At 52.4% G+C, this 12,588-nt stretch overlaps 4 protein-coding genes across 4 annotated transcripts; 2 read left to right on the top strand and 2 right to left on the bottom strand.

Annotated features, from left to right (window-relative positions):
- Positions 1-772: 772 nt before the first annotated feature.
- Z519_04102 (uncharacterized protein) lies at positions 773-4,771 on the top strand (the record flags this gene model as incomplete). Its single annotated transcript, XM_016761848.1, has 1 exon — positions 773-4,771. One exon carries the CDS (start codon positions 773-775, stop codon positions 4,769-4,771), a length of 3,999 nt encoding a protein of 1,332 aa, XP_016622186.1.
- A 424-nt stretch (positions 4,772-5,195) lies between these two features.
- Positions 5,196-6,098, bottom strand: Z519_04101 (uncharacterized protein; the record flags this gene model as incomplete). The annotated part of the gene is made up of 1 exon (XM_016761847.1): positions 5,196-6,098. The coding sequence occupies one exon, from the start codon at positions 6,096-6,098 to the stop codon at positions 5,196-5,198; it is 903 nt and encodes a 300-aa protein (XP_016622185.1).
- Positions 6,099-6,600: 502 nt separating this feature from the next.
- Positions 6,601-10,476, top strand: Z519_04100 (uncharacterized protein; the record flags this gene model as incomplete). Its single annotated transcript, XM_016761846.1, has 4 exons — positions 6,601-7,514; positions 7,571-8,229; positions 8,332-9,000; positions 9,050-10,476. The coding sequence occupies 4 exons, from the start codon at positions 6,601-6,603 to the stop codon at positions 10,474-10,476; spliced, it is 3,669 nt and encodes a 1,222-aa protein (XP_016622184.1).
- Positions 10,477-11,115: 639 nt separating this feature from the next.
- On the bottom strand, positions 11,116-12,453 carry Z519_04099 (uncharacterized protein; the record flags this gene model as incomplete). The annotated part of the gene is made up of 1 exon (XM_016761845.1): positions 11,116-12,453. The coding sequence occupies one exon, from the start codon at positions 12,451-12,453 to the stop codon at positions 11,116-11,118; it is 1,338 nt and encodes a 445-aa protein (XP_016622183.1).
- Positions 12,454-12,588: the final 135 nt, after the last annotated feature.

The raw sequence follows: 12,588 nt of genomic DNA, 5'->3' as shown, positions 1-12,588 counted from the left end.
GCCCAATCGGCTCTCGAGTTTCTCTCCTCTTCCTTACTTTACAGTACATTGCATCCAACGTTGTGACGCGTCGGTCATCATCACATGTGAATACACTGACCTTGACGCTGCAGAATGGTGATTGATTGGGATGTTGTGAGGAGAATCCTGGTGGTCGCTTACTTGGAAATGTTCAGCCATCCTCCTCATCGGGGTGTTGAGAACAATAGCGAAGGGTAGGATCCTGGATCCTCGGTCATCATGCCTAGGAACTGAACATGAGGACATGGTACTTTGAGCACTAGCATTGGATCTGTCGGTTCATCAAGCTCAGGGACGGAGTTCCTGGCTTTCAAACTCCCCTTGTAATTATAGCAAATTTACCTCTTCCCCCCCTGGTGGTCTTGTATAGAGATGGAAGCTCGTATATTGGACGTAATAACAGTTTTCGAATGATATCTCGACTGCGTTCACCTAATAATAGAATCCTTTTGCAAAGCCGCCCAAGGAAAAGAGGAATAACAAACTGAAAAGAATAGAGGTCTTGGGGACGCGTGACATTAAAAGCGGCGCACACGTCATCTTGGTCACTCTCTTCCCAAAGAGGGGTGAATTCGCTGCCGGTTTGACCACTCATCTTGGCGACAACGAACGCGAAGCCAGACCGCCTCGGGTTTAGCACGGCAATAACATTTAACAATAATTCCAAGCCGTCATCAACAACACATCGCCTGGCGACCCTGATTCTTTCTCGTTCCTCTCCAACGTGGGGGTCTGAGTTCTCTTGTTCAGGATGTTTTCTACAGACACCTCGCGGACCCAGTCGCTACGTCCCAAAAGAGCACGTCAGGCAGCAGGCCCGGAAGACTCCCTCAAATTACCTCAGGCGAAGCGAAAACGATCCGCCCTGCGACGGGACACCTTTGAACCCCTGACCGAAACAAGCATTGGTGATGTGGCAGGACGAGATGTAGGCGAGGGCAAGAGCAACGTACATGCAGTCACAGTTGTGCCGACAAGAGAATTGACTTTGCGAGGAGCCAAAAAGGCAGAAAAGCGCGCCGACAGGGCCACCAACACCAACGCTGGCTTGACTCTGTCTAGGAACGACTTCTATACAGTCGCCCAGCTTCCCGCCCTTCCAGACCAGATCAGAAACCGACCGAGCATCCAATACTCATGTGTTATTTCTCCCGAATATGGTTATGCGTTGGCATTGACCCATACCGACGCAATAATCTGGCCCTACAACGCGACCGCATCAACACCTCCCTCTCGAGACGTAGTCACCTTCAAACTCCCCTTCCCTCCCGCCTCTGTTGGCGATCCCCTACCACATGCGACCTTCACGGCAAAATCTGCGGGCGGAGAACCCGGTATCGTGGCGGTATCTGCAAAATGGGGTAAAATTGTGTACTGGGAGACACTGTCCAACGCCTCCTCTTTCATACCTGGCCAAGTTTCAAGTGTTCAAGGCTCAATACCGGGAATGATGAGCGGTGAAGTCGTTGAAGAATTGGTCAATGCAGAGCCGTCGGGATTTATCCTTTCCCTCAGTCATGGTCGTGTAGCCCACTTGACGATACGCGACCAAATGGGAAGACCTGGAATCGGCGTCCAATTCCTTCGCAAGTACACAAACGCGTCAGGAGGTATCTTTGGGAGTATAAGAAATGTGTTTGGCTCCGATCGAAGGAAAGGGACGCCAATCGTCAAAGCTGGGGGTTCAAAAAAGGGCCAACGCGACGTCGCCATTGCCACAGTGGATGCTGAGCTAGAATTCTGGAATACGAATCTAACTGTCGGCAACTCTCTCGAGACCTCGTACAACTTCAAGGACGAAATTCTGGACGCATTAAAATCAATCGAACCGGATGTGACGCAGTTCAAGGTTCTGGATGTGGAGCTCTCGATAGGACCGAGTGCGGCTCTGAATCGACGAGACAGTCAGGGTGTGCCAATGATGGTTCTCGTCTCCACATCAACGGAGCAGCAGACGAGGTATCACATCATCGAGATGGTAGTTGATCAAGGAGTGAAGGTCAAAGTCGTACACCCCGTCAATTGCTATTCTTCATCAACTTCACGACCCAGCCACTGGAGACCTCGACTGTGTGTATCGAAATCTCAGCCTGTGGCGTTTATTGTCTTCGAGACGGCAATTGTCCTGTTTTCACTGGCCAGGATCCGAGAGTCTCCATCATCCCAGCTCCTGATGGAACGGCAGGCACTGCCCGAACCGTTTCAAGATTGCATTCGATTCCAAGAGTCCACTATCTACGAGGTTCTCGGATTTGCGCTTGAAACGACAGAGAAACATTCATCTATTGTGTTTGGTGTGCAGGGTTTCGGCATGGTGAAGTTGACATCCCATCTTCGCGACGATGAGGAGGTCGATGTCGACGAAGCCGAAGAACGAGACCGGATAACCGCGAAGAGCAAAATAGAACAAGCAGTCTTCTTTGGCACCATCAAACAAAATCCACTGGACCTCAAGCACGCCGACCGATCGTTCCCACATGACGAAATCGAGGCAGCCGCTTTGGATATCAGCTCGGAGATCTTATCGTCATCATCCAAACATCTTCCAAAGTCTGCACCCTCGATTGACATGCAAATGCGACTTCGTGCCAAAGCCCTCGACGATCTTGCCGAACATTTGATAAACCACTATCCTTCCGCGATGTCTCGCTTGACGCGTTTCGAATTACTGCTGAATGCAGAAAAGCTCGCCGCCGCTCAAGCGATCTGGAAGGTTCAGGAAGAGATTCAACGAAAATATCCCCAAACCGACCGGGAGATGTCATACTTGGATTTTACACTCCGAGCATTGCATGAATCTCGACAAAAATACCCCGACCCGGAAAGAGGGGAGAAAGATCGAGTAAGACATTGGCTCGTGAACAGTGTTAAGAACGTTGGCCATCTTATGTCTGAACTAGTCAGCTGCATCCCGGAACTTGAACCGATGGATGTGACAGATCCCAGAGTGGTCGCCGATTACTTCAAAGAAGCTGTTGACCTCTGGATCGCATCATACACTGCCGCCTTCAAATTTCGTGAAGACAATGCTCCTCTTTACGGACTTGGAGATGAAGTGTTTGAGAATGGAGTACTTTTGTCGGGATTTCCGATCGAGATGCCTCACCCTTGGACATCAAGTCCCGAACCATTGCGATTTGGCCAGAGTCTAATTTACGACATATGCAAGTTCTTAAACGAATGGTGGGAGTTCGTTCATGGCAGGAACAAGAAGAAGAAAATGCCGACAAATCTGGACGGAAAGCCGTACGACGCACCGAGCAAGATGGCCCTCCAGGAGTTGGCCAATCGTCTACCTACAGAGCTCGAATTATTTTCACGACTAGTACGCGAAGAATGCATTCAAGCGAAATGCCATCTCAAAACCGTCGAAAAAGATCCTGACGTACTGAAGGATGAGCTTAGCAATCTCGATCATGAAGAGCAAGCAAGGCTGGGCCAGGCACTGCAAGCTACTGCATTGTTCAACACGCCTGGAGCGATCCATCTAGCGGAGAAGTTGAAATATTACGGAGATCTCGTCACCCTGCATTACGACTACTATAAACAATTGGTGGCTGAAGCTCAAGCTGACCCCACCCTGGCTGAAGATAATCAGCGCAAGCTCGAGGAGATGCAAGAGAGAGCTGAGTCCTATTACGAGAGATTCGGCAAAGGATGGGCCTTCGCCGCCTTTAGTCAGATGCTGATTGATGGTGAATGCGGGAGTCTTTTAGTCAAGGGGCAAGAGGATGGAGAGAAAGAAAAATTCCTTACCTGGTTCTTCAGGGTAGCTCCAAAGGCCCACCAGAACCTAGGCAAGCTCAGCTGGATTCACGATGTGATATCAAGCGACAACTACGACCATGCTGCACAGACACTCCGTGATGTTGCTGGTGAAGAAATCGGCAATGTCTGGAACAAGAAGACGGAATTGGCACTCGGAAAGCTGGCTAGCTTGGCTGCAGATGAAGATAGTGGCAAGCACAGAGACCTGAAACCATACGATGATGCTCTGGCAATGATCGCCATTCAAGAGCAGGTCTATACCCACATCATGGGCACGGTCGGTGCGGCCCTTGATGAGAAAGCTGCGATCGACCTTGCCGGGGAGACGTTTGCTTCTCGAGTAGTGATCAGGAGCCCTGCTTTCAAGAGAGAGTTGAAGCAGATCTTGAAGTCACTGTTGCGTCAGACGCCCTTGACTGCAGAGGAGTTGGTCGATCTGCTGACATTGTTGGATCCGGTCGAATGGAGCGGACCTCCAGAAGAGGACCCTGGAGTTGGTGGTCAAGAGTTTAGTCTCGCCCTGAACGTCGTGGAGGAATGTGGTCTGCCGATGCCGAAGCAAGATGATCTTCGAGCGTTAATTTGGAGAAGAGCGATGATTCGCGACGACTGGCTTGTGTTAAACGAGACTGGTGGGAAAGATGATGAACGAGTGGAGGAAGAGATGCAGCAGTCGAGTCTGTTCCGCGCTTTACAGCATGTTTTCTTGCTAGAACAGATCGAGGGGACGCCGGTCCATCTGTTTGCCCCCAGTGACATTCTGCGCCGCGAAACGTTCCCCGTCAGTCTCCAGGATAGGTTGGCCGAAAGTGAAGTGGAAGGCCTTCAAAAGGACATGGAAAAGGAACAAGCAAGACTGAACAGTTTTGTGGAGAAGGGAAGACTGGAAGATCATTATGGCGGGTTGATCACTTCGGCGCAGAGAATTGCAAGGAATATCGTTGATGAACAGGGGGAACAACTGGCTGAGCAGGCCGTTTAAGGGAGGAAGACAACGGTGTCTGAATATTACTTACGCATCGCCTAAGACGACGTGTGCTGTGTTGTTGTACAACTACTGTTCGAATGGCATCGAGCCTGATACGGGGCTGAAATGGGGAAAGGCGCGGAGGGGAGGGTGCACCCACGATCGCAGTAGAATAAGCGCAGCTTTGGCGCAGACCGAACTATCGGGAGCCGCGACTTAATCGAATATTACACTGGCTCATCACTTCTTTCCTCTCCTTCATATTGCCCATCATCCAGCTGTGTTCTTCTCCTTGTGTGTCTTCCTTGATATTACCCCTCCCGTCCTCCGAGGCCTGGTCCCGCCCCCTGCCTTGAACAATCAGTATTTGGAATTGAACGTGAGCAGTCATGATGCATGCGTACGCCAACAGGGTATATCTATCTAGTCGAAAGCTCATTCATTGAATTTGTATTGCGTGATCGACATCCAAATCACCGGCCTCGTTGGCTGTGGTGGTATAGTTTGCAGAGATGGAATTGATCCAAGCCGCCAATCTCCTCCCGGCCTTCTGGACCATTTCATTGACGACGGGAATGGCTCCCTCGTAATACTCCCCGCCGAGGTCCTGGCCGTGCACATCGTGAGCCAGTACATGAGAGCAGACATAGCTGTTCGCCTCCCGTGCCCAGGACAGCGCACAGTCTGCGGCATCGTACAGGCATTCTCCCTCTAGTCTTGTCTCATCGTCGTCATCGTCACCAGAGAGTTTCTGCGCCCACAGCCACGCAGCGACGAATTCGTCGTCGTGGCCCGTTCCGGCGTACTTGTGCGGAATGAGCGTATCCCATACGCTATGCAGATTCGTCCGCCGCCCGTCAAAAGCCACCTCGTACTCATTGCCCCCGCGGTCCTCAGCCTCGGTGTGCAGCGGCTGATGCACGTCGCCGAAGAAGTGTAGCATGAACCGCAGGCTCTGGCCGCGCAGGTAGTGCGGCAGGGAGGGATCGGCGACGCGGCCCGTGTGGTTCGCGATTGCGCTGACCACGCACCCTGTGTTGATGGCGCAGTCGCGCGTCATGTTGATGCCGCATTGCTGCGGCGGCGAGTCCTGCGCGTCAATGTAGTGCCACCCCCGCGAGTACGCAAATTGAGGCATGTGGCGGACTTTATCTGGGAAAAGGGCCGCTTCGGAGATGTCCTGGCCGTTGAGCAGGTGGTTCGTGAAGCGTGTGGATTCCGGGGTGAAATACGTGGACGCGAGATACGCGACGGTGCGATGGCCCAGGGAACCCCATGCCGCAGTCGGTGGGAGTAGGGTGAGAATGGTGCTAAGGCAGAGGGCGAAAGTGGTGGTGTGCATTCTTCGCTTTGTGTTGGTGGAGGACACGGAGGGAATGGAAGGGAACTAGGAGGCAGGAATAGGAAGGAAAGGAAAAGGTGCGAGGAGGTGAGTGGATTGGTACTTCTATTTGTATACCATATTACATGGTCGTCGCTGTGGTCAAGTGATACGAGTAGGACCAAGTAACAAGTAATTGTTGTTTATGCTGCTGTCATGGACAAGGCAATGGCCTGCAGCCTGGCCACGAGGCCACGAGGCTGAATGCTGCGGGTCCCTGGACGCAGTCACGCGTCGACCCGCTTCTGGCGAGCCGCCCGCCGTACCGAGTAGACTGGCGTGTATATCATCCGGCTGCTCTATACAAACCCCTCCTGCTATTTTAGTTTCTAGTAATATACATGTAGCCTTCTCCTGACTCCTTGATCAATGTTACACAACTGGCCTTTCATCTGGTGGCCAGCTGATAACGAAAATGGGGGTTGAGGTAATCTGGTACTGTTGCAACTGCAAGAATGGACCGATGTCGTTCGCCATAAACACGCATTGCTCAGCCTGTTACTCTAAGCGATGTAATTCTTGCAGATATGAAAAGGATTCCGTCTCGATAGCAGCACTTCCCTCGTTTAATTCGTGGAGCAATACCATCGCAAAGTCATACAAAACAGACGACTCCTTCAAGCCGGGCTCGAGTAGGGACTACCATGGAAGTAGCCCGAGCAGCCAGTCCGGCAAGATCGCCGGGGATCAAAACAAAGAAGAGCCCTTTCCTCTGTCTTGGACCGAATTCATTCATTTTCCGGAATCAGAGGCGACTTCCAAAGATGCATTAGGTGATACCGTTCAAGAGCCAGCAGAGTCAGCGACCCAACAGTCGGCTCTAGAAAGATCACAAGAGTTGTCAGGCACCGGGACTCGAGAGCTGACGGAAGCAATCACCGAAAAATTCGCTGCTATGGCCGTCCACAAGAAGTCGACGACAGAGCATGGCGAAGCCGGCGGCAAGCTTTCTCAACGCACGTCACATGAGGGCATTACTGGAGATGTCGATAAATATCCCATCGAAGACTTGGCCCCAAATATAGTGTCAGCCGTGCCTCCAATCGTTGCGACCTCCTCAGCACATTCACAAGCCGATAGAAGAGCGGAATCTAGACTAGAGGGCCGGATGCGAGCTGCTGAGCAGATCTCTGCACAGCTTGTCGAACAATCACCGCGGCATTTAGTGGCACCGAGTCCTAGCAACGCCACGGACATGGGCTATGTTACTGCGTTCATGTTAGAACTATGTTCCACGCTCCCTGCGGCCTTCAACAAAGCCAATTTGGAGAGGGTTGCTCTTTTGGAGCTTCTCCAGGCCTTTACTACGAGGCTCGCACTAGAGGGCACGACAGACGTCCACCGGCAAATTGCCGGGGACGTACATCGCTGTCAGAGGTGAGGTACGGGTATCGCGGTGTCTTTCGGTTACTGACGTATCAGTGTACCAACAGGCAAATCGTGATCGAGCTTGAGAAGCACTGCGCAGCAGGCGATTACGAATCTTCATTTACTACGTCAGAAACGGGACTTCAGGAAATGGAACTCCACGAAATGGAACTCCAGGACATGATGTCACTTTGGACCATATCAGAGAGAGAGAGCGGCGACAATGGAGACAATTGGCAGCAGACTCCAGCTGTCAAGGGTTCGGATCCCGGTGAGGCTCTCGGCCCAGATTCTCCCAATGTATCATTCTATCGGCGAATACTCGTGCAGTCTCCAGCGTATTTGTGGTTGGTGTCGCGTATCCACACTGAGGGAAGCCTCCACCCTGCGAAACCAGATGTAATGCGCACAGAGATCAGGGCACAGATCTTGCAAGCAATCGAACCGCCGGCGACTCCCACCGATGGCACACACGCCCCCACATTCACGATCACTTTTGAGGTTGACTGGGATCCAGTGATGTTCGTACAAGAGCAGAATTATGAGTGTTCAGTGGAGGCAGTCCTTCCACGGGTAATCGTATTGACCGGAAACGCGAATACCAACAACGTTCAAGCAAGTACATGTTTACAGTACGTGGAACAAACTTGGCCTTACAATGGACGCGATATCATCCATGTCCTTCAGGATACTTTGGGCAATCAAATCCAGATTGGCGAATTTGGTGAGTTTTCACTTGTCTTTTCAACACTTCAAGCCGAACGTCGCTTCTAGTTCGACAGTTTGACACCCGTTACAGCAGAATCACGAGAACAGGAATTCCTAGATTCCGGTACACGGCTTAGCGCAAAATATGTTGACAACAAGATCAACTTTACCGTATCTGGGACTGCATACTCAATCGCCGAGGTCGGTGAACAGCTTGCGTGGCTAGGATCTGCTCTCCGATCCTCCCCAGAGAGCGAACGATTGATGCATTGCACCCCATTTATCAAAAGCACCTGGACTCCATTGCGTCTGTCGAAAAGGTCAGAGAGATTTGCCTCAACATCAACCACCCATTTGACCGGGATTTGTAAGATTGGATTCGTTCTTGAGGATCTGGCTCTAGAAGGAACCGTGAATGGAAGTTGTTGGCATCAGATAATGAGGAATCCGGTTGTCGTGAAGGGTTATCCCATCTTGCCTCGACCGAAGGAAGACTCTGGGCTTGAGATCCCTCTTCACATATTATCGGCCCTCGGAAATGCACGGAGGGTAGTGGATTTCTGTGGAATGACTTATCTCAAGGGGTTTTCTACGATGTTTGCTGCCACATACAGCGAAGCAAACACGACATATTGGCATATGATCTGCAATCAGGATCGGAGATATGTCTCTTTCGAAGACCCACGCGTTCCCCGAGACCGGTATCTCACAGATCTCGTCCCTGTTAGTACCTTGCAAGCGGGCCGACATATTCTGGGATGGTGCAACAACGTGAAAAATCTGACAGGTCAGTCAAATGTTGCCGACATTGTCAATCACATACTCAGCAGGTCTAGGAACGTCAATAGCTAACTACGAAATCGAGTGGTCGGGTTCGGAAGCACCTCACCAGAGCTGCGCTTTTGAAAGAGTATCCATATCAGGGGGCAAGTTTGTTAGTGCTGGCGCCACGTTCGCCATAGGCATGAAAGATAAGGCCATTCATATCGATTTCGGAGATGACTATTTCGGAATGCTAAAAGTAATGGCTGACAGACACTTCGTCTTCTACGATGTGGAAGCCAAGCGAGCATGGTTGGTTGACGGAGCCAGCGGGGTTTTACACTTCTTGAGAGCCTCTCTTCACGATTTACGAAACGATAGACGCCTAAGGAAGCTCTTCCAATTCGACTTCGACAAATTCAATGATGCGAGTTGTGACTCTAGCGGAGGAGATGCAGCCTTCGATGTTCTTTCAGACGAGGAGAACATGAGGCTGCCGCTATATCCTCAAATGCAGAAGACATATAAGGAGACGACTACGAAGGAAGATGCGCTTGGTGGGCTGCCAGCCACAGAAAACGTGGAAAAGCGCATGACAACAAACGTATGTCTTCGTGATCGTGTTGAACAAATCTGTCATGTCCTGGCGCAGATTACAGCTCACCAAGACGACGTTCACACACAAGCAGGGGTGGGTTTCCGTTTGAAGTATACTCCCAGACGCCAACTCGAAGGCTTCGACTTTATGGATGTGGCGACTAACCAAGGCACACTATGGCCTAAAGTCACGACCATACAGGCAGTTGGGGAAGGCTGGATAGACTTCACCCGAGCCATACACGCTCTGGCCTTCTTTGGAGCCGGGTTTGGCGAGCTGTTCCGGCCCACGAATCAAGCACAATACAACTGCCGATCCTGCAAATGGAACGAAGAGCTCCCCAGAAATAAAGACTACCTTGCTGTGCGTGTCGCCGACATTAAGGACATCATGAAGAAGAAAGGGACGAAGACGAGTCGTCCCTGGCGACTGGCTGGTGATATTTACTGGCATGCACCGGATGAGCCTTTTGCACACTGCGAGGGCTCCGAAAGGTGTGAGCACGACCGTGTGCAGGTCCTTCTGCCTGCAACCTTCCCGAAGTTGTACGGTCTCCAAAGCCCACGAGAGCTCGCTGCCGACGGAGCGGTGATTTTTGGCCACTGCTGCAAGTTCCCACTTCGCTGGGCTAGTCGCAAGATACCAGAGAGAGCGGACGCGGATGATGCACTAATGGAAGATATCACCGACACGCCGTTCTACGACCCTGGCAATGCTCGACTAGGCGATAATGGCTCGTCGTCCAACGCAACGCCTGATCAGCCTCCTTGTACAAGTAGGAGCCCCGAGTCCCCGGCCCCCTCCTCCCGCCCGCACAAGCGCCGACACAGGTCTTCCGGGACGACTCGGACGTCCTCGAATTCGGGTCTGTACACCCACCAAAATCAACAATTTATACGATGACAGAAACCAATGCGGTGGTATCGGGGCTGTGCACAGATATATCTGCCAAAGCTTCCTTCATGACTCGAGAAGTTTGTGGCCCGTCACGGCGGCAAGACAGCTTTTCTCGCGAGGCCAAGAGGGGAAGGCGTTGCAGTTGATTTGCTGTACGAGGTAGGGATAGCGAGAGCGTCGACGCTCCATATCGAAGGCGCAAGATCGAAGCTACATACTCCGCCAATGCCCTCAAGCTTCCTACAATATGTACGTGTGTGTCAAAGGAAGGGCAACCCGAGTCGTGCGCGGAGATTGGACACGCGATCGACCCTCCACACTGCTCCTACATATGTACCACTCTAACCCACTTATTCTAATAAATATGAGGTATGTTCCCCTTTTCCATTTTGTGTCCTTCTGTCCTCGCAACGTATGTATCTCTCGACCTCTTTCCCCCCTCGTGTGGACACAATTCACGGGGAGATGTCCAACATAAGGGTATCAAAGCAGGGCTTCTACTGCCGCGCGCATTGTGGGACTTGACGCCACGGGGTTTGTCAAACAGACAGGGAGAGGCAGCAGACGCCAGGCAAAAGCGGAGCTAGATCATCTATATGCACATCTACATCTAGCTACAAGAAGACCTAGGCATATTCTTAACAGCTATGATCGCGCGGCCCTTGCCAGCATGCGGCCAAACCAGACGACGTCGTCCCATACACCCCTAGGTCTGTCTGGAGGCGGTTCCACTGAATCGTCGAATCGCACACTATGCCCCGGCGGGTCAGCATCTTTTGCTGGCGGAGCATTCGAAGGAGCCGGATCGGCTTGGATGCCCGTCTTTGCAGCCTCAAGGTCGACTTGAGACGCAGAAAAGTCATCTTCCAATCGAAGAAAAACATCCACAAGCCCATCCATCCATCTGCCCAATCTATACCCGCTGATCGATTTCCGTAGCTCTTCCTCGTCATCACTATCAAACTGGGCCTCAAAGTCCAACGTGCCATAGGGGTCGCCATCGTCCAACTCATCCGCGAATTCAGCGTCCATCTGTGCCGCGATCTCCGCCTGCGTCTGTTCGTCCGCCCAATCTGGCGTCGTGTCCACATTTATCATTGGCGTAGTAGCTGGGACCGGGGTCATAGCCAAGGACCTCTTACTGCGTCTTTGAAAACTGCCTCGTCGGCTGAGATTGCCGCTGGGCGTCGCTCGTCCAGACCTGATCATCATCGACGGTCGTTCATCGACCGGCGTTGCCAAAGATGTGGAGGAATCGCGCTTGAATATCCACGACTGGCCCTTTGATTCTCTTGAGCCTTCGGTCAACGCGAGGCCCGTTTGGATGAACCATGACGAATCGGATTTGTGTAGTGATTGTCCGCCCGAGTAGTCGGAGGGGTTATGCGTCTGTTGTGCAGAGAGGTTTGCCAAGTTTGACAGACGAGATATGGATTTGTGGCCGAGCCCTTCACTCGTCAACTCCCCGGAGAGGGGAGCGGCGACGCCTGTGCCACCATCCGTGAGAGGCAAGGGGGCTTGGGTCGTCACGAAGGATCGATTCTTCTTCTTCTGGTTCATTCGTGTCCGGGAACTCGCCCGCGACTGCACCCGCGACTGTGCTGCGGAACCGCTCCTTGACAGAATGCCGCCTGGGGACGGCAAGCTCGCGACGTGCGAGATGGACGCGGATGTGTGGAGCTCCGAGGTCGCTGGGTCGAAGTAGGCAGCGTAGTCGGCCGGGTCGATTGGGTATTTCGGCGTCAAGGGCGCCAGGGACAGGTGTTGCAGGTTTGGATGGGAGCGGCGGTGCGGGCCAGGGGCGAAGGACGAGGAGCGGCTGAGAGGCGACGAAGGGGACTGTGGTATTTCGTGGTTAATATCTCCGACACGCGTGAACAAAGGGCCAGGTGGGATGGTACAAGGAGAAGGAGAAGGGGGAGGTGCTGAGGGTGTCAGGGTCGAGATGCAGAAAGGGAGAGGTGTTGGGAGACAGACTTCCATGTGAGTGTTTCTTCTGTTGTGCGGACGGGAATGAGGATCTTCAAGGAAGCTCCGGGGGGAGGCCCTTATGGTGCGTGGCCGGCGAGAAAGAACGAGTGCACGACGGTGGCAGGATGAGTGAAGGAAGAGTTTGTG

This window comes from Cladophialophora bantiana, assembly GCF_000835475.1.
Source record: "Cladophialophora bantiana CBS 173.52 unplaced genomic scaffold supercont1.5, whole genome shotgun sequence".
Classification (NCBI taxonomy): Eukaryota; Fungi; Ascomycota; class Eurotiomycetes; order Chaetothyriales; family Herpotrichiellaceae; genus Cladophialophora; species Cladophialophora bantiana.
Note: the sequence above shows the minus strand (reverse complement) of the source record. Positions and strands in the feature narration are given on the sequence as shown.